Genomic DNA, 26,248 nt, shown 5'->3' on the forward strand with positions numbered 1-26,248 from the left:
TTGGCAAGAAACTTCAGATTGGCTCTCTGCTCACGACTCATAGTGCGACGACTCAGATTAGACAATGTGTAAAGCATGAACTGTAAAAAAAAAAAATTACACAATGAGTGCAGTCAACAATCACCAATCATACATATTGCTGGAATGTTGCGAAAGACTGTGACGCAACCCGTTCATTCAAGTTATATGAGTGGAGCACACAGCAGGCTCAGTCCCATTACTTTTTCGACGGACGTCGTGTCTTAATATATATATATACAATATACATATATATTTATATATTGTTGCGGAAATGGCCCTTAGTGTGTTATTAAATATAGGATTAGCCCAGATCCCCCATTAAATGCATGTTTAGCCAGGTTGTTCGGTAAATGGACGTGTGTGTCGGGAGGTGTAAGAGGCTGTTTATTGTTCGTACAGTGTTGGTGGACCGAGAGGTTCTTCTTCTTCGTTCCCCTCTCCGCCCAGTGCTCTGGGAGGGGGAGGAGTTTGTAGGCTTCGTAAAGGAAGTGAAACTGCAGGAGCGCCGGGAAAGTGGTGGTGAAACTGGGAGGCGAGCGAGCGCTGAAAAGGCGGTGGTGAAACTGAGCGCCGAGGTGGCGTGATCGGTTTTTACGTGAAGAGCGAGCTGAAAGAAAGGCAAGGAAGAGAGGCAAGAGGTCTGTCTGCCATCGGCTGGAGGAGAAACTCGTGGTGCGTGTGGTCGGCGATCTGTAAACGGTCTGAACGTCCGCGGGGTCACCTCGTCGCTCCACACGTTCCACACCTGAACGTGTGGAACGGCCTGAACCTGAGGGTCGAATCTGCAATTTTGGCAGTGGGAGAGGCTGCCTGCACGTCGAGTCGGGAGATCGACTTTGTGGAGGGGGGTTTTGGCCGGCTGTTCCTCCTCGGCCACGGACCCAGCCTGCGGAGCCCAACACCTCGATTTGGCCTTGTCTGGTGAACAGGCCAGGCCTGGACTTGTATGCTGGACCTTGTGAAAAGCCAGCTGGAGCATACCACAGATCTTTCGTCTTGGGCCGTCGACCTTATGGGGGCTGGACGCGCTGAGGCTCCGTGCGTGAGGGGTGCGACAAATGGACGACGCCGCCATTTTGCCACGCGGCGTGTTTGAGCTTGGGCGCTCGAATCCGTGGACATCGGCTTGACACGAGCCACATTCGGGCCTTTGACACTTTTCCTCTCGTCCATGAAGCATCAGCAAGTACTCTGTGTCTTGTCTGCATGCTGTCCATGTCTTGTCTGCATGTTGTCTAAGGTTTATCTCGTTAGGGTCCCCTTCGAAACCCGTAATCTGTAGCTCCCTAGTTAAGAACGGGTAATAGATTAATTATAACTGTCGTAAATGCTTTGCTTGTGTTGTGTTCCCTGATGTGTCCCCAATAAATCTGGCTGATTCGTATGAAGTTGTCGCTTTGGGTTTGTTCGTGCCTTGCTGAGAAACAATTCGCTTGATTGGTTTATAAAACCAAAATGGCTACAGACTGGCAGAATTCGCTCGGTCTCTGACAAAACCAGTCTGTAACCGGGGTCTATATCCCCAACTGGTAAGGTCCAGGTGTACGTTGGTATCGCAATTTGAGGCATGTAACCCAAGGCCTGTGCTGAGCCAGCCGGCGTTATAACCCTGGAGACGGCGGTGCTGTTAGGTGACGCTGAGCTTCAACATTTGGCTGTCAAGAGTAGGGTGTGATTGACATCACTCGTCCGAATCCTTAACACTGGGGTCAAGAGTCGGGTGCGAATCCCGCCACCACTGAATCCTTAACAAAATATATGTATATACTGTATACATACATATACATACATATTTATATATATATATATATATATATATGTATATACATATATCTATCTATCTATATATGTATATATATATATATATATATATATATATATATACATATATATATATAAATATATATATACCTATATATATATTTATACATATACACACATATATTATATCGACATTTATGTGTGTGTGATATATATATATATATATATATATATATATATATATTGTGCTGTATCACATGATTGGGTTTTCGTATATCATGACTCACCCGCTAGGGGTGGCAGGAGTGTACATCCGGACGCGCAATAAAGCAGAGTTGATGCTGACACTTGCTTCTCGTGTTCCACTGCACCTCGTACACTATAGTTGGCTGACGAGGATGGTTGAAAACGGACATGTGCCCGTTTTCATCAGAGACGACTTCGAATTGTTTGCCGAGCAATTGGGATGCTATTTCCACGCGAATGATGTGGTCGACGAGAGCAAACAGAAGTCGATCTTGCTCGCTTCGCTTTCGGCGGAGCATTATCGACTACTGAGTGATTTGGTGGCGCCGGACAAGCCCCTGATGGCGGGCTGTCGTTTCGGGACGTTGTGGAGAAGATGAAAGCACACATGGCGCCGGAGAAGTCATTACAGCTCGCTCGATACCAATTCGATCGCCTCTTGAAAGGTGCAGAGGAGCGCGTCGCTGATTTCGTGGCGCGGATTAAGCATTCTTCCATGGCATGCAAGTTCACGGTGGGGGAGCGTCCAGCTCGGCTCGGAGATCGTTTTATTGCTGGTTTACAAGATGCGAAGATGGTTTCGGCGGTTCTACGGCTGAAGGGTGAAGCCATTACATTCGACTCGGCGGTCAGCACGGCTACAGCGGTCTAGCAGACTCGCGGAGATGTTCGGGCCATCACCGGCCACGCGGGGTCGCGGGCACCCCGGGACGCGCGCACGACCTGCGGTGCGGGTCGGACGTCGCCGCGCGGCCGCACGAGCGACGAGGTGACCCCGCGGACGTGTTTGGGATGCGGAGGTCGACACCTGCGCCGTGCGTGCCCGTATAAAGACACCGTGTGTTTAAATTGTCACAAGGTGGGTCATCTGAAGCGTGTGCCATGGGGCGCCGGCCACCGTTAAGGTCATGGACAGCGATGTGCGAGGCGACCCGGGGCGCAACCGGCGGCCGTTGTTGAGCCTGTTTTCAATTGGCTCTACGGCGGTGCGCCCGATGACGGTGGAAATCGAAGTGAACAAAACGCCGATCACGTTTCAGGTCGATACGGGAGCGGCTGTGTCGATCATCGGCGAACAGACCGCGCGTAGACTCAACGGCCTGAAGCTTATCAGGTCAAACCTCACGCTGTTCATGTACACCCGCGAGAAGATAACGCCAGTCGGGATGGCAGACGTGTCTGTGCGGTACCAAGGCCAGGTCGCCACGCTTCCGTTGTACGTTGTGCGGGGGAGGGGACCATCTCTCCTCGGCCGAGATTGGCTGTCCCGCATCAGGCTAGACTGGGCCGCAGTTCACCTTGTGTAACCCGTGCCGAGCCGGTGGGAGGATCAGTTGGAGAAGATTCTTCAAAGACATCAAGGTTTGTTTTGCGACGACCTTGGGAAACTCAAGGGCGTGGAGGCAAAGCTCTTCCTGAAGGAGGGGGTGGTTCCTGGTTTTTGTAAAGCACATCCGGTGCCGTATGCCCTGCGGGACAAGGTCAAGGGTGAACTGGATAGGCTGGAGGCCTGTGGAGTGATCGAACGGGTGTCGTACTCAGATTGGGCCACCCCGGTTGTCACGGTGCTGAAACGGAATGGAGACGTCCGATTGTGCGGGGACTTCAAATCCACGGTTAACCCGGGGCTCAGCGTGGAGCAATATCAACTTCCATCAATCGATGAAATATATGCATGATTGGCGGGGAGTCAATGCTTCACGAAGCTAGACCTGCGTGATGCATATTTTCACCTGGCGATGGATCCCGGGAGTAGCGAGCTTTTAACAATCAACACGTGTCAAGGGCTCTATCGATACACCCGACTCTGTTTTGGGATTGCTTCGGCCCCAGCCTTTTGGCAGAAAGCCATGGATGAGGTTTGCATTGGCCTGCCCGCTCAGACCTACCTGGACGATGTGCTTATTGCGGGGAAAACGGCGGACGAGCACCTTGCAAACATTGCCCAAGTGCTGACAAAGCTAGAAGCGTGCGGCCTGCGCTTGAACAGGGACAAGTGCGCGTTCTTCAAGCAGCGCTTGGAATACCTCGGGCACATCATCACGCCGGAGGGGCTGTTGAAAGGTCCTCGGAAGGTGGAGGCGATTCAACACATGCCACCGCCTCGCGACAAGACGCAGCTGCGCTCGTTCATTGGTATGGCCCAGTATTACCAAAGGTTCGTGCGCGGGCTCATCTCACAACTTGCGCCGTTAACACGGTTGCTCAGGAAGGACGAGCGCTGGGCTTGGGGGCCTGCACACCAGGCGTCGTTCGACCACGTCAAGCGGCTGCTCACAGTGGATACGGTCCTCGTGCACTACGAGCCTGCGCGTCCGCTCTTATTGGCATGTGACAGCTCTGCATATGGCATCGGGGCAGTGCTCTCCCACAGGATGGACGATGGTTCCGAGCGGCCTGTTTGTATATATATATATATATATATATATATATATATATATATATATATATATATATATATATATATATATATATATATATATATATATATATATATATATATCTTCTTCTTCTTTCGGCTGCTCCCGTTAGGGGTCGCCACAGCGGATCATCCGTATGATCCGCATAGTGATTTGGCACATGTTTTACGCCAGATGCCCTTCCTGGTGCAACCCTGGTCGCCTCTTCCGACACAGGGATATCGTACACCTATTTTTAACCGGGGTATACACCGGCCCAGTACACTGGTACTCATTTCGCCGACCTCGGAAGGATGACAGGCTGAGTCAACCTCCTGGTGTATTAATTCAGTGGCCCAACGGGGCTTGAACTCAGGACCTTTGCATCCCAAGCCGCTGCCCTAACCACTGTGCCAACACCAGGTATATATATATATATATATATATATATATATATATATATATATATATATATATATATATATATATATATATATATAAACATATATATATATATATATAAACATATATATATATATATATATATATAAACATATATATATATATATATAAACATATATATATATATATAAACATATAAACATATATATATATATATATATATATAAACATATATATATATATATATATATATATAAACATATATATATATATATATATATATATATATATATAAACATATATATATATATATATATATATAAACATATATATATATATATATATATAAATAAACATATATATATATATATATATATAAATAAACATATATATATATATATATATATATAAATAAACATATATATATATATATATATATATATATATATATATATATATATATATATATATATATATATATATATATATATATATATATATATACACACACACGTATATATTATATATACATACATATATATGGGACAGCCAGCTTCTCATATACATTGGGAAAGGAAACCGTTCACAGAATAATAAGAATGTTCGATTGAACATGAACTGTATGGTACTTATAGAATAGTAGAACTTGTTAATAACGTGGCAAAGTGTTTGTTAACAGGGCTGGCAGGATGGCTTGGAGGTCTATGCACTCACTTTTGAACTGTCTCGCCTCAGCTACAAACTGCCATCCTGGTGTTTTGCATTCAGGGTGATACATAAATGTGTTTTGCCATCTATTAGATGGACTACGTTGAAGGACCAATTTGTCAGCATTGGTGGAGATTAACGACCTCACGGTGTCTTTCATGAAGAGGAGGTGAGTTATTGCTGGCATCCTGAACAAACAACAAATTCCTGCCATTTTCAGTCGAGTATCCGACGACGGAGTGGCAATCTGTCCAAGATTGATTTTCTCAAACTTCGAAGTTTCTCCACTTACATTGAATACCCCAAAGCTGTTTCAAAAGAGCATGGGACTCCATCGTTTTCACTATTATGTGTTCACAAGGAAAATGTGTGGAATATTTTGCATTGTGGAATTGTCATCTTTTGACAGTTGTGTTAAGAGAACATATCTGAACTTTAGCATTTGAACAAAACTCGAACACATCTTGCCTGCTCAACAACATTACACAGGAAGTAAAAAGCACAAGTTCCAATGACAACAAGGGTTAAATTTAAACCTGGTAAATTTTGACTTTAGACCAACTTCCTTTTCCACTGGCACCGCATTGTGAGAGGCAAACAATGGCTGCAAATGAATGTAGAGTGACTTCCTTTCTTTCACATTGTTTAATTGTGCAAGCGTGAGATAATTTAAGGGTTTAAAATCCATCTTTCTTTTCCCTTTCATTGACTTGTGTGTCCGTCCAATCTGTTAATTTTTCTGACTGATCCACTTTGCAACTTAGTGGATGGCTATTTAGTCAGTTTCACCAACTTGGTATGATCTTCGATGTAAATATTTTGCATTTTTACGAATACTACAATGTTCAACCATACCGGAGGAGCCATTCTGGAGACAGACAAAGATTAATAGCAAGCAGGCAGAAGAAAATGAAATAGAAAAGAATGGAAAAGTTGATAAAAAGAAGAATAAGTAGTGGAGGGGCAGAAGAAAAAGAATGGGAGCAGGAAATGAATGATATGAAAAACAATTTATTTATTAAACCATAAAATAAACAACAAGAAAAAGAGCAATCATAAATTGCAGACCCTCGCCAGCACTTGTTTTGTGTGGTATTTGTGTACTGGTGTGTTACGTAATTAATAACATATATATATATATATATATATAACTAGAACTGCCACTTTCTAACTGCTCGCAGTGATGACCAGGTACGAAGAGGTTCCACTTTGATTGGACACCTAACCCTGCCCCATGAGGTTTATTATTATTCAATTTAATTCAGAATGGGATTGAAATAAATTCAATTCAAAACAAATGGAAGACCAAATCGGTACAGTCCTGCATTGGAGTCATCACAAGGAACCCGGACAAGCAAAAAGCAAAGAGGAAGTCATCAGGAGGAGCTTGGATAGTATTCGCATTTCAGCTGCTACTCCTCTACCATCAAACCAATCCAGGCACAGCCAAGTGAGCCTTATTCAACAACAACAAAAAATTAAAATCAAAAAAGAACCCACATGAAAAAAATAATAATAATTTTTTCTGCCGGACCATGCGTCCGATCAGGGTGAAATTTAAAACATATATTCCCCATCACTACGAGATCATAATTGTTTCACATCGATTGATGAAGCGGTTCAAGAGAAATTATATTTTAAAGATTTTTGCTCAATCCAATCTGGCTGCCAGACCATGTGACCTATCAATTATTCATGGCCACTCTGGTATCCCCAATGATTGGGAAACATTTGTGTGAAGTTTTTCCTCGATCTGTCCAGCCATTCTGGAGAAGAATGTTTTTCTGGGGTTTTCGGGAAAATCCAATATAGCTGCCAAACCATCTGATGTATCATGTATGACATAATATGTGTGAACATTTTGTTCCCATGGATAGGCAGTCATATGTGTGAAGTTTCGCCTCAATCTGTTCAGCCGTTTCAGAGGAGTTTTTTGAAGGTTTAAAAAAACCCAAAAATAATATGGCTGCTAAAACACGTGACTGATGTCATGAATATATATTTTTTCTGTGGACCAATTTATCTCTAAATGACCCTCAAAATTTTTTATACTGATTTGATGTAGTGTTCTATGTATGCAATTATGACTTCATAACAAAGGCACCGATGACATCATTAAACAAACAAAAAAAAAAATCACCCTTATTCCCCATGAGGAGTACTTGCCGTGTGCCTCGTTTCAATTTTTTCCTTGTATTGGTGCGGTTTCAGAGATACAGAGGTCCGAAGTTTTTCCTTTTTTACAATATGGCTGCCACACCATGTGAACGATGACATCATACCACTAAAACATTGTACATGAGTAGGTGCTCCTATGGTGAAATTTTCTTTTCAATCCGACAAGCGGTAGCAGAGAAAAACATTCATGATCTGTGCGGACAAACAGACAAAAAATTGTAATAAACCAATGTCACCCGCAGGGTGACCCATATCTTGCCAAAAGGTGACCACGTGTGACTTCTTTAAGGTCACACTGAGGTGAACAGAGCTGCTATCCACCAGGAGCGACTCCTTGAGGAATATCTGCCTACGAGAGATTCCGATGAGAATCGTTCTACAGAGTAACCATGAAAAATATGCTTTGCCTCATAATGTCACCAAATGACGTCATAATGTCTCGAGCTTGACATATCTAGAAAGCACTTATCGAGGTATTCAATTTGAGGTACTACACGATATGGTTCCGAAAACTTGAAAATTTGACCTTGGGGTCAAATATGTTTGACCTGAGGCGCTAACCATGAAGGTCAAGGCCAATCGCCACCAAAAATTAATCAGCTGAGCTCCAGGCCATGGACTATATTCCCATGAAGTTTGAAGACGATCCGATCAAAATTACTCAAAAAATAAGGGTTTCGTCGACTCCCCTGATTTGTGACAAAGTGACCTTGACCTTTGACGTTGACCTTCAAAATTTTATGCACTGAAAGGGACCTCTATAGGCCTCTGATATGCGAAGTTACAAAAATTTCCAATGACAACTGTGCTCTGCAGAGTGATTTATACGTGATTACAGACCAAAAAAAACAAACAAACAAACAAAAAAAAACATATGAAGGTCAAGGCCAATCGCCACCAAAAATTAATCAGCTGAGCGCCAGACAATGAACTATATTCCCATGAATTTTGAAGTCGATTCGATCAAAATTACTCAAAAATAAGGGTTTCGTCAACTCCCCTGATTTGCGCCAAAGTGACCTTGACCTTTGACCTTGACCTTCAAAATGTTGTGCACTGAAAGGTACCTCTATAGGCCTCTGATATGCGAAGTTACAAAAATTTCCGATGATAACTGTGCTCTGCAGAATTTTTTATACGTGATTACAGACAAACAAATGATAATGAAAAATCACTTTTGGCAAGATAATGAAAAATCACTCATTGAGTGACACTTAACGAAACGGAATGCCACTCAATGGAGCGCTTACCTCTGCCAGACTGAACAGTTTACATTTTGTATCCCACTGATGGTTAGAATCTGAATCCGGACTTTAACCAAAATCAAATTGGCTTGTTCTTGTCACCAAACCAACTCGCACACCTAGTTTTGTTATAACTCGTCCACAACTTTTTAAGATATCATGCTATGGATAATTTTTGGCCCCATCTCTCAATGGTGAAGAATCACTTTAAAAATTCTCGAATCCGGATTCGGATCTTCACCAAAATTGAATCGATTAGCCCTTGTCACACACCCAACATGCCCACCAAGTTTCATCCAAATCTATTCATATCCTTTTTAGATATTGTGCTATATATCGTTTTTGCCCCCCATCTGTCAATGGTGAATAATCAGTTGAAAATTAAATAATTCTCGAATCCATATCTAGATTTGGATCTTCACCAAAATTGAATCAATTCTTCCTGGTGGTCTTTCCAACCTGTCGAAAAAGTTTCGTCTGAAACCATCCATAACTTTTTGAGACATCGTCCGTCTAAAAAGTTACGGGACTGACTTCACAGACATTTTATTCGAAAAAATATATTGAAATCACACCTTGTCTTCTTCAAAATAGATTCCCTCCAGTCTCACACACTTGTCCATCCTCTTCTTCCACGCATCAATGCACCCCCAGAAGGCTTCTTCTGGAATCCTCCAGAGCTCCGTCGTCACGGCCCTTTTGATGGCCTCCACATCAGGAAATCGGGTCCCCTTGATCACCCCCTTGAGCTTGGGGAATAGGAAAAAATCACAAGGGGCCAAGTCTGGTGAATATGCAGGTTGCTCCAGAGTTGGCACGTTCCTCTCCGCCAGAAACTGTCGGATGCTCAGGGCACTGTGAGCAAGGGCGTTGTCATGGTGGAGCACCCAGGCGTTGTTCTCCCACAGATCTCTCCTCTTGTCCCGGACTGATCTCATGAGGCGCGGGAGGATCTCCTTGTACACGTATTGATTCACTGTTTAACCCTGTGGTAGAAACTCGAAGTGGACGATGCCCTTGATGTCAAAAAACGTGATGAGCATCACCTTGACCTTCGACTTCGACATCCTTGCTTTCTTTGGTCTTGGTGATGCCGGACTTTTCCACTGACGACTCTGCCGTTTGGTCTCGGGATCGTATTCGAATATCCATGATTCATCGTCAGTAATGACTCTCCCGAGCAGGTCTGGATCGTCCTTGAGGCGCTCGATAATGTCTTGACAGACAGTGACTCTGCTGTTTCTGGTCCTCAGACAACAGCTTGGGGACCATCTTTGCGCACACCTTGCACATTTCGAGATTTTCAGTGGTGATGCTCCAGACAGTGTCCTTGTTGATGGAAAGTTCCTCAGCAATCATCTGCACCATGAGTCGACGGTCGGCGTGCACCATCTGCTTCACACGCTCGATGTTGTCCACCGTTCTGCTCTTTGAAGGTCTTCCAGACTGTGTATCGTCTTCAATCTCCTCCCGTCTCTCTTTGAACCTCTTGTGTCATTCAAATGCACGTGTACGTGACATCATTTCTTCCCTGTAGACTTGCTGCAGCATTGCAAAGGATTTGGAAGCTGTGTTTTCCAAGCTTGGCAAGAAACTTCAGATTGGCTCTCTGCTCACGACTCATAGCGCGACGACTCAGACTAAACAACGTGTAGAGCACAACCTGTAAAAAATCACACAATGAGCGCAGTCAACGATCACTAATCATATATATATATATATATATATATATATATATATATATATATCTATATATATATATTGCTGGAATGTTGTGAAAGACTGTGACGCAACCCGTTCATTCAAGTTGTGTCAGTGGAGCACACAGCAGGCTCAGTCCCGTTACTTTTTAGACCGACCTCGTATATCAGTTTTGGCCACATCTCTCAATGGTGAAATATCACTTTAAAACTTTTCAGTTCTGGATCCAGATTCGGATCTTCACTAAAATGGAATCCCTTAGTCCTGTCACACATCCAACATATCCACCAAGTTTCATCCGAATCTGTCCACAACGTTTTGAGATATCATGCAATGTCGTTTTTCGCCCCATCTCTCAATGGTGAAGAATCACGTAAAAATTACATAATTCTTGTCGCTGGATCCGGATCCGGATGTTCACCAAAATCGAGCGTTGCTGTCCTTTGCTGGACACCTATATACACAGACAATTTCAATAAGATTGCTTGAAAACTGTGGCCAAAAATCGTGTGACAAACAAACAAACAAACAGATAAATGAAAAATCACTCAGAGAGTAATTGACCCTGTGGACAACTGTCTATAGTGACCACAAAAAATTGTCCCACATGAAAAACCTATGCAAAGTAACCTTTACACAACAGCCACCCGTTGAGCTTTCATCCGACAGCGTTTGAATTTTTTAAAGTTAAAGGATTAAGGAGATAGTTCTGTGCAGGTTCAGATTCACACTTCAGGGCCCAAAACCAAGTAGCCCATGTTCACCGGGAGGTCCAATGATGTCTATGTGTCAACTTTGGTGGCAATTCAGCCAGCAGTTTGGGCATGATTGGCGTTTCTCTCTCTCACTCACACACACACACACACACACACACACACACACACACACACACACACACACACACACACACACACACACACACACACACACACACACAGAAAATGACTTTTATTTATAAGATTCTGCACCACTTGAGTTTATTACCCTTGCCAGAGGAGAGGGTATTACAATTGGGTCCGTTTGTCTGTCTGTGTGTTATTTTGCAAAAAAAAAAATTGGCCAAGTATCTGTAGCAAATGCTCTGTAGCATTTGTTACTTGGCAATTTTTTTTTCTTTGCCTTGTTGGTCTGTCGCGTTTGTCTCTCTATGTCTGTCTGTCTGTATGTTTGTCACAAGATTTTTGGCCACAGTTTTCAAGCAATCGTTCTGAATTTTTTTTGTGTCTGTAGACGATCGACCGAGGACAGCAACGCTTAATTTTGGTGAAGATCCAAATCCGGATCTGAGAATTTTAAAGTAATTCTTCACCATTGAGAGATAGGGCCAAAAAAATGATATATAGTACAATATCTCAAAAGGTTACGGATGGATTCCGCAGCAAGTTTGTGGACAGGTTAGGAGAGTGACAAGGACGAATTTATTCAATTTCGGTGAACATTCGAATCTGGATCAAGATACAAGAATTTTTCAAGTGATTCTTCACCACTGAGAGATGGGACCAAAAACTATGTATCGCATGAGATCACAAAAACTTGTGGATGAGTTGCAACAAAACTAGGTGGATGAGTTGGTTAGGTGACAAGAATAAGCCGATTCGATTTTGGTTGAGAGGTTTGACTGTATATACATATATCCTCCTTTACACTGGACTTTTTACCCCACGCATGTAAAGTGAAAAGTGGGGTTGAGAAATTGGGTCATGTCCGTCTGTCTGTCTTATCAGTTTGTGATCGAGGAACAACTTATTAAATAGAACATTACATTTTGAACACTAATTGAAGCGTGAATAGAAAGACAAGTCTTTCAAAAGTGAAGATGTATTTCTGCCTCTGATACCTATCATCCCAACTGCTGACACAGCCTTTGAAGTCAAGATACTTCAATTACTCCTCATGCCTGATGTTGGCTTCATGGTTAGGGTGGTGGGCTTGGGATCCTATGATCCTTCGTTCAAATCCCACTCGGCTGTTGAATCAACCCCAGGTGGGCTTGATTCTGCCTGTCATCCTTCTGAGGTTGGCAAAATGACTGCCAGCTTGGAGTGGTGACTCATCCAGGATGGTGTCCAATAGCAAAGGAGACTGCTTGGTGGGCAGCACCAACACTCTGTCCAGAGTATAGTCGCAAATGGATGGAATTCCTCCTCCAACTCAGCTTTGCAATCGTGTGCTTTGTGAGCGTGGCCTTCAAAATCGTTTTCCGGTTGTTCGTTGGAAGCAGAATTAAAATATGTCTCACCTCCATCACATAGTCTAGTGACAATGAGCCAACAATGTATATGGAACCACATCATCTTGGTAGTTACGTTCCAGGTGTCGATTTGGGCTTCGAATTGTGTAAACCACAGCTGCGGGTCATCAGGCCAGAATGGTGGCAGCTTCATTGAAACCGCTGCCACTGATGAAGCTGGTTACGTGACCGGGAAGGGCACGGCTGGTTGGTCAACCCCAATGACTGGTTGCACGCTTGCAATTCCTTGTCCATCCATTTTGGATCATGGTGGGGACACCAATTTAGTGTGGAAGAAAAGATATCCAAGACATTCGGATTCCCAGTCAATTTTGTTTACCGTATTCAAAAAGCAACCCTATAAACCCCCTCGTCCTTCTTCCAGAAAACCCATGATCAACCAGAACTCAAGCATATTTACATATCACCTAATCAACGGCAAGATGATGCCGTGACAGCATCACCTGATTCAACATGTTAAATTAGTTATTTGTGCCTGTTGTTTGTGTCCTTTTGATGCCCTTAAAAACAGCACGTTTCCTGTTTGGAATGATTTTCAATTTTTGTTTGATTGTCAGACAGACAATCAGAGTAAAACAATTACATTAGTCTTCCGTGCACATACTCGTACATGATTGGATTGAGATTCCATCCAATTTGCCAAATTAAGAGCTAAAGTACTGCAAAACTGTAGGTTTGTGTTCCTCTTGATGTTCTCCAGTGTTCAAAATGTAACTTTCAATTTAAATTCAATACTTCCTCGATCACAGACCGACGTCTGTCGACAGACCAACAGACAGACAAAGTGAACCAATTGCTTAACCCCGCTTTTCGCTTCACGGACACGACTAACAACCTCCATATGTTTCTTCCCTACTTCCCCCATCTGGTTACAGTCTCCTGCAAAAGTATTCACCCCCTGCCAATAATGCCACATGCAGATGAATTATGAAAAATGTATAAATAATTTTTTCCCAAATGAACTGCTTTATTCATAACTGAAGAGATCACCCGAAACACTGTTGTAATTGAAGGAGGTTACATGTCAGGAATACTTGTAACAAACATGTACAAATCAAAATTCACTGGTTGTAAAAATATTCAGCCCCTTCAGTCAGTACTTGGTGGAAGCACCTTTTTCAACAATGAATACTACGAGTCTTTTTGGGGTAGGTCTCTACCAGCTTTGCACAGTGAGATGGTGAAATCTTTGCCCATTCTTCACGTGAAAATTGCTCTAGTTCTGCCAAGCTTGATGGGGATCGTCAATGGACTCCAATCTTCAAGTCTCACAAAAAATGTTCAATTGGGTTCAAATCAGGACTTTGACTGGGCCACTCAAGAACATTTATTTTCCTCTTATTCAGCCACTCAAGTGTGCATTTAGCTTCGTGCTTCGTATCATTGTCCTGCGGAAATGTGGATCTCCAACCCAGTTTTCAGATTCATGGCTGACTCAAAACAGGTTTTCAAGGATTCAGCTGTACTTTACACTGTCCGTCCATTGTCTCTTCCATCCTGACAAGCTTGTCACTCCCTGCTGATGAAAATCAACCCCACAACATGATGCTGCCACCACCATGCAAGACAGTAGGGATGGTGTTGACTTGATGATGTGCAGCGTGAGGCTTGTGCCAGACGTTACGCTTTGAATTTAGAACAAAATGTTCAAATTTTTGGCTCGTCTGACCACAAAACGTTTCTCCACATGCCTGCAGTGTGATTAAGATGCATTTTCACAAACTCCATCTGAGCTTTTGGTTGAGATGCATCTTTTTTCAATGGCGTCTTCTTTGTTGCCACCAGTCCATAGAGGCCAGCTTTGTGAAAGGAGCTGGATATTGTTGATTGATGAACACTGACCCCCATCTCGAACAGAGAGCCTTGCAGATCTTTCAAAGTCATTGTTGGATTTACAGTGACCCGTTTTCTGTTTGCCCAGCTGATGAGTTTGGATGAGCGACCTGATCTGGGCGGTATGATACGTCTTGCACTTCTTGATGATGGATTTCATCATACTTAAAGGCATAATGAGTGACTTTATAAGTGAAATAAGCTCAGATGACATCAAAATGTGAAAACTTTAGAGGGGTGGGGGGGGGGGGTTGTGTATAAACAAAGACAAGCCACACGAAGGATCTCACACAAGAATCACGGCAGAAACCTCAGTGTGTCCAAGCACCTTTGTAAATCATTGCTGTGGTTAGCTTTACTTCTCTAACAGTTATGCAAATGAACTGATAAAGTGTATTGAAATATTCAACATCTACGTCTCTCCCTTATCATCGAATGGGACTGAACCAAGAGAACTTTACAATGCAATGGACATAATTTGGGTCATTTTCTTTTTATATGAACGTGTATATTCATCAGTCATCATTTTATGATTTTAGTTCAATCAAACTCTGTCCTATTTTTGTTTCATCAAACTTCAAGTTTCTTTTCACTCTTGCATTAACAGCCTCCTCCCACCTCTAATAATTGCCACTTTCTTTTCACCTCTATACCTCCCTTCCCCCCACTCTTCACCTACCTAATCGTACTACTACTACTTCTACCATGACTACTGCTATGACTACTACTCCTGTACTACTTCAATTGTACAAACTATTTCTACCCTTTTGTGGGGTCAGCCAGGGAAAGTCTTTTGGCCCAAGTCTTTTGCAAACCAACTGGCCAGGCTTGTGTTTGACTGAAGGTGGTAGTAATTTCTGATTTTGCCAGGGTGCTGGCGATAACTCACGTACTCCTTGTGAAAGATACCATGGGGTTTTTAACATCCAACTACTAATGCAAACAGATGGGACACTTCGCTTCATGTTCATCTCAGGGACCACATACTTTGTGAGCAACACTGCTTGCAAGGCACAGATCTGACAGTTTATTGTCAGCTTGAGAATCAAACCTAGACTAGACGGCTCAAAGGTTGGGGGGGGGGGGGGTAACTACCCGTTTTACTGCTTGGCCTTAATCTGCACTATCATGTCAAACCTTCCACTGCAGTCCCCCTCAATTTTCAGGATATCTCTAACTCACCATATCTTCACCCATCAGCATGTACCGATGAATCATGATGTTATTCTGTTTCATAATGATAAGCAATCATTCCATCGAAATAGGTTGAACTTCCACAACAAAGTACAATAAGAACAATAGCGATCTCATAGTATGCCTCATGTGACTCACAATAGCGAGGGACCTAAGTGGGCAAGCATACCCCTTATTCAAGGTCAGACACACACAAACACCTGCAATCCCAAATGCTCTAAGCATCACGAGTTTAACAAAACGATGTGCATATGACAGCCAAAAGTAATGTGGTCCCACAGTTGTTTTCTGCTCTGTGGACAAGTTATCACATCTTATGTACTCGTCACGACGACATAAATACAACATAAACTAGAAGGGAATTCGGTGGAGCGCATACCTCTGGCACGTAATGCCTGATCCACTAGAACATATCGGGCACAATACATTTTTGAAATATCATGCTATACAGGATTATATCGTTTTTGGCCCCATTTCTGAATGGTGAAGAATCACTTTAAAAATTCAATATTTCTCGTATCCAGATCCAGATCCGGATCTTCACCAAATCTAATCAGTTCGTCCTTGTCACACACCGAACCTGTCCACAAAATTTCATCCAGATCCGTCCACAACTTTTTGAGATATCCTGCACACAGACACACAAACAGACAGACACAGAGGGAGTGAAAACATAACCTTCTTCACCTTTGGTGGCGGAGGTTAAAATGCAAGTCTGGGTTAGTCGGTTAGAGTAACGTATAATGTCGCATTCAATTGCATACTACAACTGTATATCTATCTGCCCAGTCATCCAGCACAACGATTACTTGTCATACATTTCCTCCATATGTTTTTTTTTTCTTCCTTCAAGGCAGACAGTATTTCCAAGGACAGTCACATTTCAAGGTTTTAGGATCTCGACTATATTCAAATCAGTATTCAATGGCTGCAGAACACGAGCAAGGAATTTATTATCTCCTGATCTACACCTTACAATCTGCTCTCCATGCCCTTCCTTGAGCACCACATTACAACATGAATTCCTTCATTCATCTGATGCTTACTCTCATCCAAACTCAAAATGATGAAGCATTTCAACCAATTCATTCTTCTTTATCTTTGCACCTCTTCAGGTTTGTCCTTCATGAGCTCTTCATCACTATTTTATGGAAAAAACAAAAAGTTACCTTTTGCACTGCCTGTTTATTGCTGTTTTACCTTTCAATATTTCAAGATGGCAGTGCTATTACAAACTGCCGTTACATTTTATAGACCTCGTTTTAATGGTTTTTTAAAATTTTATTCAGCATCTGGCGCTGAATTTTCATTTGGAGTCGGTCATACGTTGTTGAGAGAACACTTTTTTTAACCTAAAAACAAATTTTAAGCATCTAGACCTTGTTTTCATTTATTTATTCAGCATCTTGAGCTGAATTTTTCAAAATATACACATTAGGAATATCTGTGATAGCTTCGGGGATTATTTAACAGGTCACGAGTGATGCGAACAAAACCATACCAGTGAATTGTCGATGGTGAAATTGAACTGGTCATGAGCTCTTTGCTTCAGTTCTTTGACGAAACGATGGTAGCGTGAACTCATCGGATTCATGTACGTGATGATCATCACAGACTGTCAAACACACACACATTGTACAAAATTATATTGGCTTTTTCTAAATTTGTAGATGGACTATTTAAAACCAGTAACTCATTCTTCTTTGCATACAGTTACAGATTATTATTCTATGTTTCGGCCAATGTTATAAAAAAAAAAGAGGTAAAAATGTAACCACGGTAAAATAAACCAGAGAATGAAAGCATTCATCCCCAAAATATACTCCTCTGATGTAGTACATTGAATAAAACAGTCATTTGAGAAAGGGCGCCAACATTTTTATTACAGAGGAATATTATGTTGAGTGGCAGGATAACACAAATAGTGGGGCAACGTAGCTAAATATAGCATAACAATTGTGCATTTTGTGAGGAAAGCACCAAATTTGGCACACTGGTAGCCTATCATATTATGAACAGATTTGGATATTGGGCCATCTCAAATTTTTGATGGCAGTGGAAAATGGCTGCCACAGCTATCAGCGGCTGAATTTGAAATGGCTCAATATCCAAATGTTCATAATATGATAGGCAACCAGTGTGCTAAATTTGGTGCTTTCCTCACAAAATGCACAATTGTTATGCTAAGTTGCCCCACTAAAAGGTAATGTATATGACCGAGTTGTTTTGATCTGGGCTTGATTCCGAGCAATAACAAAGGGGTTTAGAAATGCGAGCATAAAGCAGCCTTTTTTTTATTAGGTACTGCTCACTTGTGAACGTTAATTGTTAACCAGCTGTTTTGACAAAAGTGGTCAATAGTATGCCAGTACCCTGACACAGTCTCCTGCTTTGGTCTTCTGCTGAAAATGCAACGGCAAGCCACCCGACAAGTCATTTTACACAGGAAGCTGCTTTGGCACCACCCACTGCCAACATTGATGAAGGCGAGCAGGATGGCTGGTGGTATGCACACTCATCTCTGAGCTGTCTAACCTGATTTGAATCTGGACCCAGCTATAAACTGTCATCCTGTTTTAATTTTTTGTAAGCATGGTGATCTAGCAACATATGTGTCGGCCTTCAGATGAATGATAAACTGGGTGTCCCATCTGCCAGCATTACTTGATAGATGTTATTCATCCCATGGTGTCCTTCCCATCTGCCAGCATTAGTTGATGGACGTTATTCAGTTGTGGGTGAGTTATCGCTGGCACCCCAAGCAAATTCCAAATTCCTGACTGGACTGCAGCTTGCAGGAAAGCAAGTGATGTGGCCTTCCAGGAGGTTTCTTGACGTCAGGTTACACTGCTTGCTATCTGAGAGTGTAGTTGCTGTTTGGTCAGCACATTCTGCATCTAAACAAATTAAACAGGTAGTTCACACGTCTCATGTGAACGGCCTTCTTCAGATCTGAAGTACAACCAATTAAAAGTTATTATAACAATGATGCCTGGTGTTGGCTTAATGGTTAGTGTGGTGGGCTTGGGATCCTCGGATCCTGAGTTCAAATCCCACTCGGCTGTGGAATTAATATCAGGTGGGGCTGACTCTGCCTGTCATCCTTCTGAGGTCGGCAAAATGAGTGCCAGCATGCTGGCATACTGTGTCGGAGTGGTGACCCGTCCAGGATTGTGTCAAATAGCCAAGGAGACTGCTGAGGCAGCATCAACGCTCTGCACAGAGTATGGTCCTAATGGATGGATGGATGGATAACAATGATGATGATGTCGTCGCTCTCATTTATTTTTATTATTAATAAAAGGTCCGATTAATGTCATGCTAATTTATTAATTATGCAGAAAATGTTTGAAATAATTCTTTAAAAGACCATATCACTGTGCCCCTGTACAATCTATGTCGATTTACATTTTATGTGAATATCCATTACAGTAATTAATAATGCAAGTTGAAATCCCAAATATTGTGTTGGCTGTGCCAGGCAGCTATATAGATCCAGGCATCCACCAGGCAGCTATATAGATAAAGCTAATGAGGTTTTAGGTTATATTCACAGGGGAATAAATTATATATCAAAAGAGGTAGTGTCAACACTGTTGAACAATTTAGTAAGACCTTATGTAGGTCTCAGATTGGTTCCCCACATCTGAGGAAGGACATAGCTGCCAGAGAGCCGGTTCAGTGTCAGACTACTAATTGATTCCGGAGCTAGTTAGACCAAGCGATGAGAAGCAGCTGAAGGAGACAGGACTTTATACATTAGAAAGGAGGTTTGTTACAAAGAGATTTGCTTGGGATGTTTAAGGTAATGAAGGGTAAAGACAAAATAAGTGTAGAAGAGTTTTTCAGCAGAATAGACAATGACAGGACCAGGGGCCACAGCCAGAGTAAATAAAGGAAAGTTAGGATGGTAGTTTTTATTGTCATTTGCCATCTTCATTTGCAGGGAAAATTTAAACTTTAAAATTTACAAGCTGTCACCCCCTAATTTTGTCCCAAAGTGAAAAAAAATAATTAAAACATCAAATTTCATCCATTTCAGACAATATTTAGAGGCTTCTCAATCAAGTTGAATTCTGGACTGGTGTCCTGGCACCGGTGGCCTGGCGTGGTTCGTCACTTTTACATTGATACCATTTCCTTTTTGCTGTTGGAGAAGCGGCTTCTATTGCCCTGCACAAGTTGAAGGAGGAATTGTTTATATTCTTCATTCTTTATAATGGCATTAGACAACTCATTAAGGACCACACACACCTTTCACCATTGTATTGTCATTTACCACCTTTAAGTGTTCAATTGTCTGTAGTGCCTCCCTGTAATCTTCTCTGAGCTCCCATGACTTGGGGGTCAGAGTCCAGAAAACCAGATGGAATTTTGAGGCACCTGAAAAAGTCTATTGTGTTCTTTGTGACAAAATCTTCTGAATGTTAAATGACGTCTTATGCGGATGCGCGTGTGTGTGTTTACACTGCCTCGTTTGGCTTGCATGGCACTTTTAACCAGTTGTTACTAGCATCAAATCGACTTTTAAACATAATTTTCAGCATTTAAACGAATGAGTGGCAATTACAGAATGATTACCCACAATTATTCTGTTCCTGAATCCAAGTTGGACCAGCGGAGATAGAGGAATACGAGAAATATCCTTGATTGAAAGGTCGGGTCCATACCATTTTTACTGTGAGTACAGCATCAGCCATGGGTATAACACACACACACACACACACACACACACACACACACACACACACACACACACACACACACACACACACACACACACACACACTTCATATTTTAGCAATATATGAAAAAAATCTAGTATGATTTCTGTTGTGGCCCTGAAACCAATCAAACAATATACAGGGTGTCCCAAAAGTCACCAAGGGATTTAGAAATTAAATAACATTTCTGTTTTTCAATAAGTTGTTTTTCTTTTCTTTTCAAAATTTAGATTAACATTTGGAAATTACCCATGGAAAAATTCACAACTGAACAAAGAACTAAAATCGTGGAATTTTATTTTAAATTTCATCGATCAATTATTCTCACCCAAAGAGCATACTGCCGACACTTCAATGCCAGAAAGCCACCTTCAAATTTCATGATTCGTCGGTTGATTCAACGATTTCAGCAATATGGGTCAGTAAGTGACTTGCCACGATCTGGAAGACCACGTTCAGTCCATTCGCAGATTATTAAATTATGAAATAACAGAAATGTTATTTAAGTTCTAAATCCGTCGGTAACTTTTGGGACACCCTGTATTTATACCAGCCCTTACAGCTCCAGTATCTCCACTCTCCGTACTCCCAACATGATTAATTGTAAATATAATTTTAAACTTACCCTATAAATGCACAAGCCCCAGGGATGTACTTCCTATCGGTGTTCAGAAGAACTTAATTCAGATACAGTTCATTCACTGGTAGCAATCCGTCGGGGGGTTGTGTAACACGCGTTCCTCCACTCGGGCCTTCCACCGACCAACCTGGTCATTAGTTTGCAGTACGAGCAGGTGCACGTTTGGTGAGCTGAGAAAATTCTCCAAGTCTTTCGTTGTGCAGACACAGTCCTTTCTCCCAGGTACTTTTCCAAGTATTTTTGGCTTCTTTCAGAAGCTTGTTGAGCCATTTAGTCCCCCCCCCCCCTTGGGCTAGGACCCCAAGTTTCACTTATTGGTACCACCCAAGGCGACAAATTCTCATGACGTTTTTTTGAAAGGTCTATGCCTGTAGATAAATTGATTTAACCGCAATCAAAGAGTGGCAGCTTTGTGGTCATAAATTCCCATTTTCTAAGTCGTCAGATTGAGCTTTGCCAGCTGTCCTTAGCTCCGGAAGTTTGGAGAGGTTGTAAAATGCATCGAATACTCTAGCATGGTTTGTTGTATAACAATGAAACTTGTCATGATAAATGTTTATAAACAGGTTTTTAAAATGATGCCGTTTTTCATTTGGGAAAACCACCTATCGAAGGTGCTACATAACCACCTACATAGCCAAATATAATGTGCATATAATTTTCGGGATGTTACTCAATTCAATATCAATTTACTTTGGTGTTTCTTTTATGTCACCAATTATTTAAATATATGTATATATATCTTCTTCTTCTTCTTTTGGCTGCTCCCGTTAGGGGTCGCCACAGCGGATCATCCGTATGATCCGCACAGTGATTTGGCACATGTTTTACGCCGGATGCCCTTCCTGACGCAACCCTGGTCGCCTCTTACGACACACAGGGATATGGTACACCTATTTTTAACCGGGGTATACACCGGCCCAGTATACTGGTACTCATTTCGCCGACCTCGGAAGGATGACAGGCTGAGTCAACCCCCTGGTGTATTAATTCAGTGGCTCAACGGGGCTTGAACTCAGGACCTTTTGTATCCCAAGTCGCTGCCCTAACCACTGCGCCAACACACCAGAAATATATATATATATATATATATATATATATATATATATATATATATATATATATATATATATATATATATATATATATATATATATATATATATATATATATATATATATATATATATATATATATATATATATATATTTGATGCGAAAAACTTTAAATCTAAACAGTATAAGTATTTGAAGGGCAAAAGATTGAAAAAATTGTGTATGAAAATTGCGCGAATGACCGAATTGCTCCATCTGTATTCACAATAGTGTACTATGTATAAATTTGAAAAGTTCTCAAAGATGCTTTCACTGATAAAAAATAACATTTAACAAATCAATCAACCACACTTTACATTAATTGGTAAGATAATTTATTACCATACAAACTGTCTATATCAACCGTTTCAATTGGATGAACTTAAAATGTTGTCAGAGTGTTCAACTTGCAAAAAGTGTGTATGGTCTAAGTCTTAAGAGTAAATATTTATAACTTCCAAGTTTCAAGAAATGTATGTCATAAGAGATTATATTATAATTGCATTTTCTCTGGAAATGAACCCAGCCTAAGCTGGATGTTGGCAAGTTTTAGGATAAGAGGGTAGCTGAGGAGTTTGCGAACAGGCTAAGTGGAGATTTGGGGAGTCTGGGTGCTTTGGGAGATCCTGAAGAGTTGTGGAGTGCCTTCAAGACCACCTTCATTGTTGGTGCCGGTAGATGTCTTGGAACTCACTGTTGGGCGAAGAAGAATTTTGTCTCACAAGGGACACTGGATACCATTGACCAGAGTCGCAGGGCCAGGCTGAATGGCAGAGCTGAGCTGTTCAGGGAGCTGAGCCGTAAAACTGTACGTGTGCTAAGGGTGGACAAGGAGGCCAATGTGCGTGGAATCTGTGAGGGGGTGGAGCATCACCTGTGGTCAAGTGATTCTCGTCCTGCTTACAGGGGAATTCAGGCATTGTGTTCCTCCAAGCCCATCCCTTGGTGTACTGCAGGTAGAGCGGAGGGTGGTGGGCTCTTGACAGAGGAGTCCAAAGTGAAGGCCCGCTGGGCCAGTTACTTTTAGCGGCTGTACCAGGCTGATCCACCAGCTGTCGAATTGGATGTCAGGGGTGTTACGATCCAAATTGCTTCCCCTCCAATCAACTGTGATCCACCTTCGTTTGTGGAAACACAGACTGTGGTGAACTGGTTGGAATGGGGTAAAGCTCCTGGGATCTGTGTCATCCAGGCGGAACTTCTCAAGGCTAGTGGGAAATTCTGTACTCCTGTCATTGCATACAGTTCTGTGCTCTGCCTGGAACACAGGTATCATCCCAACTGACTGGAAGAGGGTCGTTGGTGTCCCTTTCTGGAAAGGGAAGAGTGATTGCCAGGACTACATCAACTCCCGAGGAATGACGCTGCTCTCAGTGCCGGGAAAGGTCTTTGCTCGGATAATTCTTGAGAGGGTTCGCCACCATCTGTTTTAGCTCCAGCATCCTGAGCAGTCAGGCTTTACACCAAAGAGGTCAACGATTAACTCTATCCGTGGTCTTCGGGTCCTCAATGAATGCAGATGAGAGTTTCGGCAAGGGCTGCTTGCAGCCTATGTTGATCTCTGTAAAGCGTTCAATTCAGTGAATTGGGATGCCCTCTGAAGGATACTTGGTCTTCGTGGGGTGCCAGCAAAACTGATCAATCTGATGACTGAAGTATACTCTGGAACTGAGAGTGCTGTGAGATGTGGTGGTTCCATCTCTGACTTATTTCCAGTTGGTACTGGAGTTCATCAGGGGTGTGTACTGGCCCCCACACTTTTCAGCACTTGTATGGACTGGATTCTAGGCAAGATGTCAGAGAGATCAAGTTTCGGTGCATCATTTAGGAATGTCAAGATCTCTGACCTTGATTTCGCAGATGATGCAGTCATCTTTGCGGAGACTCTAGCTAACCTTTTGGGGGCCCTTGAGATGCTGAATGAGGAGTTGGAGCTGCTGGGATTATGGATTTCCTGGGTCAAAACTAAGATCCAGTCTTTCAATGACATCTTGGATGCTGCTATCTAGTCTGTATCTGTTTGTGGTGAGGATGTTGAGGTCAGGGAGAGATTCACTTACCTTGGCAGTGATATTCATGTCTCTGCTGGCTGTGAGTCAGAGGTCAACAGATGTCTGGGTTGGGCCTGTTGAGTCATGGATTCACTGGAGCATGGGGTGTGGCACTGTCGGTACCTGTGCGGGAGGATGAAAGTCCGAGTCTTCAGGCCCTTGATGCTTCCAGTCTTGCTCTGCAGATGTGTGACTTGGACTCTGACCAGGGATCTGAGACAGCGACTTAATTCCTTTGGTACCAGGTCTCTTCAGGGAATCCTTGGCTATCGCTGGTCAGACTTTGTGTCCAACGAGCAGTTTCTGAGAGAAACTCAAATGCGATTTGTTACCTGCATAGTCCATGAGCATCAGCTGCGGCTGTATAGACATGTGACTCGTTTTCCTGACGCCGATCCTGCTCACCCAGATTATCTCAGCAAGAGAGCATCGTGAGTGGAGGCCAATGGGCCGACCACATACCGGGCCATTGCAGCAGGTTGATCAGCATCTCATGGAGATAGGGATGGGCCAGGAATCTGCCTGGGGGATGGCCAGACGGAGGCCCCTGGAGTACCAGCGGAAAGTGGACGCAGCGACGCACTGCTCTGGCACATGCTCCCATACCTGACCTGACCTGGTAATGTTTGCTGATTTTCAAGCAGATGGCAGATGACCTTGAGCAAATGATAGGGTGAATAGAACATAGAGAGCGTGAGCAAGAGCAGCAGAGCAGGTTTATAGAACACGTAGGCTGATGCCGTCTGGACCGGTTGCAGAATCTGAGTCGAGGCGTGACAGCTAGCTCTCGACTTTGTCAGTAGAAAAGGACAAATTGTCCAGGAACAGCTGGGTGCGACTGGGTAAAGCGGGTGCGGAAAGTGATGGGATTGGGACACACGATTTAGAAGCAAACCAGAAGGGCACTCGGACACATAATTCCTGATCCACGAGAACATATCGGGCCCAATACATTTTTGAAATATCATGCTATACAGGACTATATCGTTTTTGGCCCTCTCAATGGTGAAGAATCACTTTTAACGTTAAATAATTCTCGTGTCCAGATCCGGGTTCGGATCTTCACCAAAATCGAACCAATTCATCCTTGCGACACACCCAACCTGTCCACCAAGTTTCAGCTGAATCCGTCCCCAACTTTTTGAGATATCGTGCTGTATATAATTTTGAGCCCTATCTCTCAATGGTGAAGAATCACTTTAATATTCTAGTCGTCAGATCCGGATCCGGATCGTCACCAAAATTGAAACATTTCTTCTTCGTTACACACCGAACATGTCGACCAAGTTTCATCCAAATCCATCTCCCACCATTTGAGATATCCTGTACACAAATAGACAAACAGACAGAAAGGGGTGAAAACATAACCTCTTTCACATTCGGTGGCAGAGGTAACAAGATGCCACCAGGATTTGGAAGAGGAATACAGGTTTGAGAGTTCAGACTTGAGATTAGAAAGATTTTTTCTGGCTCTCCTCAGGGTAGACACATACTTGTTCCGAGCTTTGTGGAAGGAACTGAGATTGCCTTCAGTTGGATTTGCCTTCCATAAAGCAAAGGCAAGTTGTTTCAGGACAACTGCCTCGCCACAAGCTTCAGTGTACCATGGGTGGGAGGAAGCGTAGGACAATGAAAACTATATGGGATACATCTTTGCATGAGAGAGAGCAAGTTTCTTTGAAAGAATTCCTGGGGTAAGTTGATGTTGGAGAAAGTAGCGATGGGAGACCAGTCTTGACATTTTATGGCTGCTTGAAGACCCTGCCAGTCAGCCTGAGTGAAATGCCAGACTCGATGGCGG

The 26,248-nt window shown here is 42.7% G+C and overlaps 1 protein-coding gene across 4 annotated transcripts in view; it reads right to left on the reverse strand.

Annotated features, from left to right (window-relative positions):
• LOC147020253 (atrial natriuretic peptide receptor 1-like) overlaps positions 1-26,248 on the reverse strand; it is a 252,988-nt gene that overhangs the window by 192,950 nt on the left and 33,790 nt on the right. For 3 of the 4 annotated variants that reach the window (XM_085895487.1, XM_085895485.1, XM_085895483.1), the window contains exon 3: positions 17,440-17,553. In XM_085895487.1, the coding sequence (XP_085751613.1) occupies positions 17,440-17,553 (114 nt within the window). Of the gene's footprint in view, positions 1-9,534; positions 10,549-17,439; positions 17,554-26,248 lie in introns of those variants that run through there. The other variant, XM_085895486.1, reaches the window with a different exon arrangement.

The sequence above is a fragment of the Eptatretus burgeri genome, chromosome 9 (assembly GCF_056783735.1).
Source record: "Eptatretus burgeri isolate ZD-2024b chromosome 9, Ebu_testis_v1, whole genome shotgun sequence".
NCBI lineage: Eukaryota > Metazoa > Chordata > Myxini > Myxiniformes > Myxinidae > Eptatretus > Eptatretus burgeri.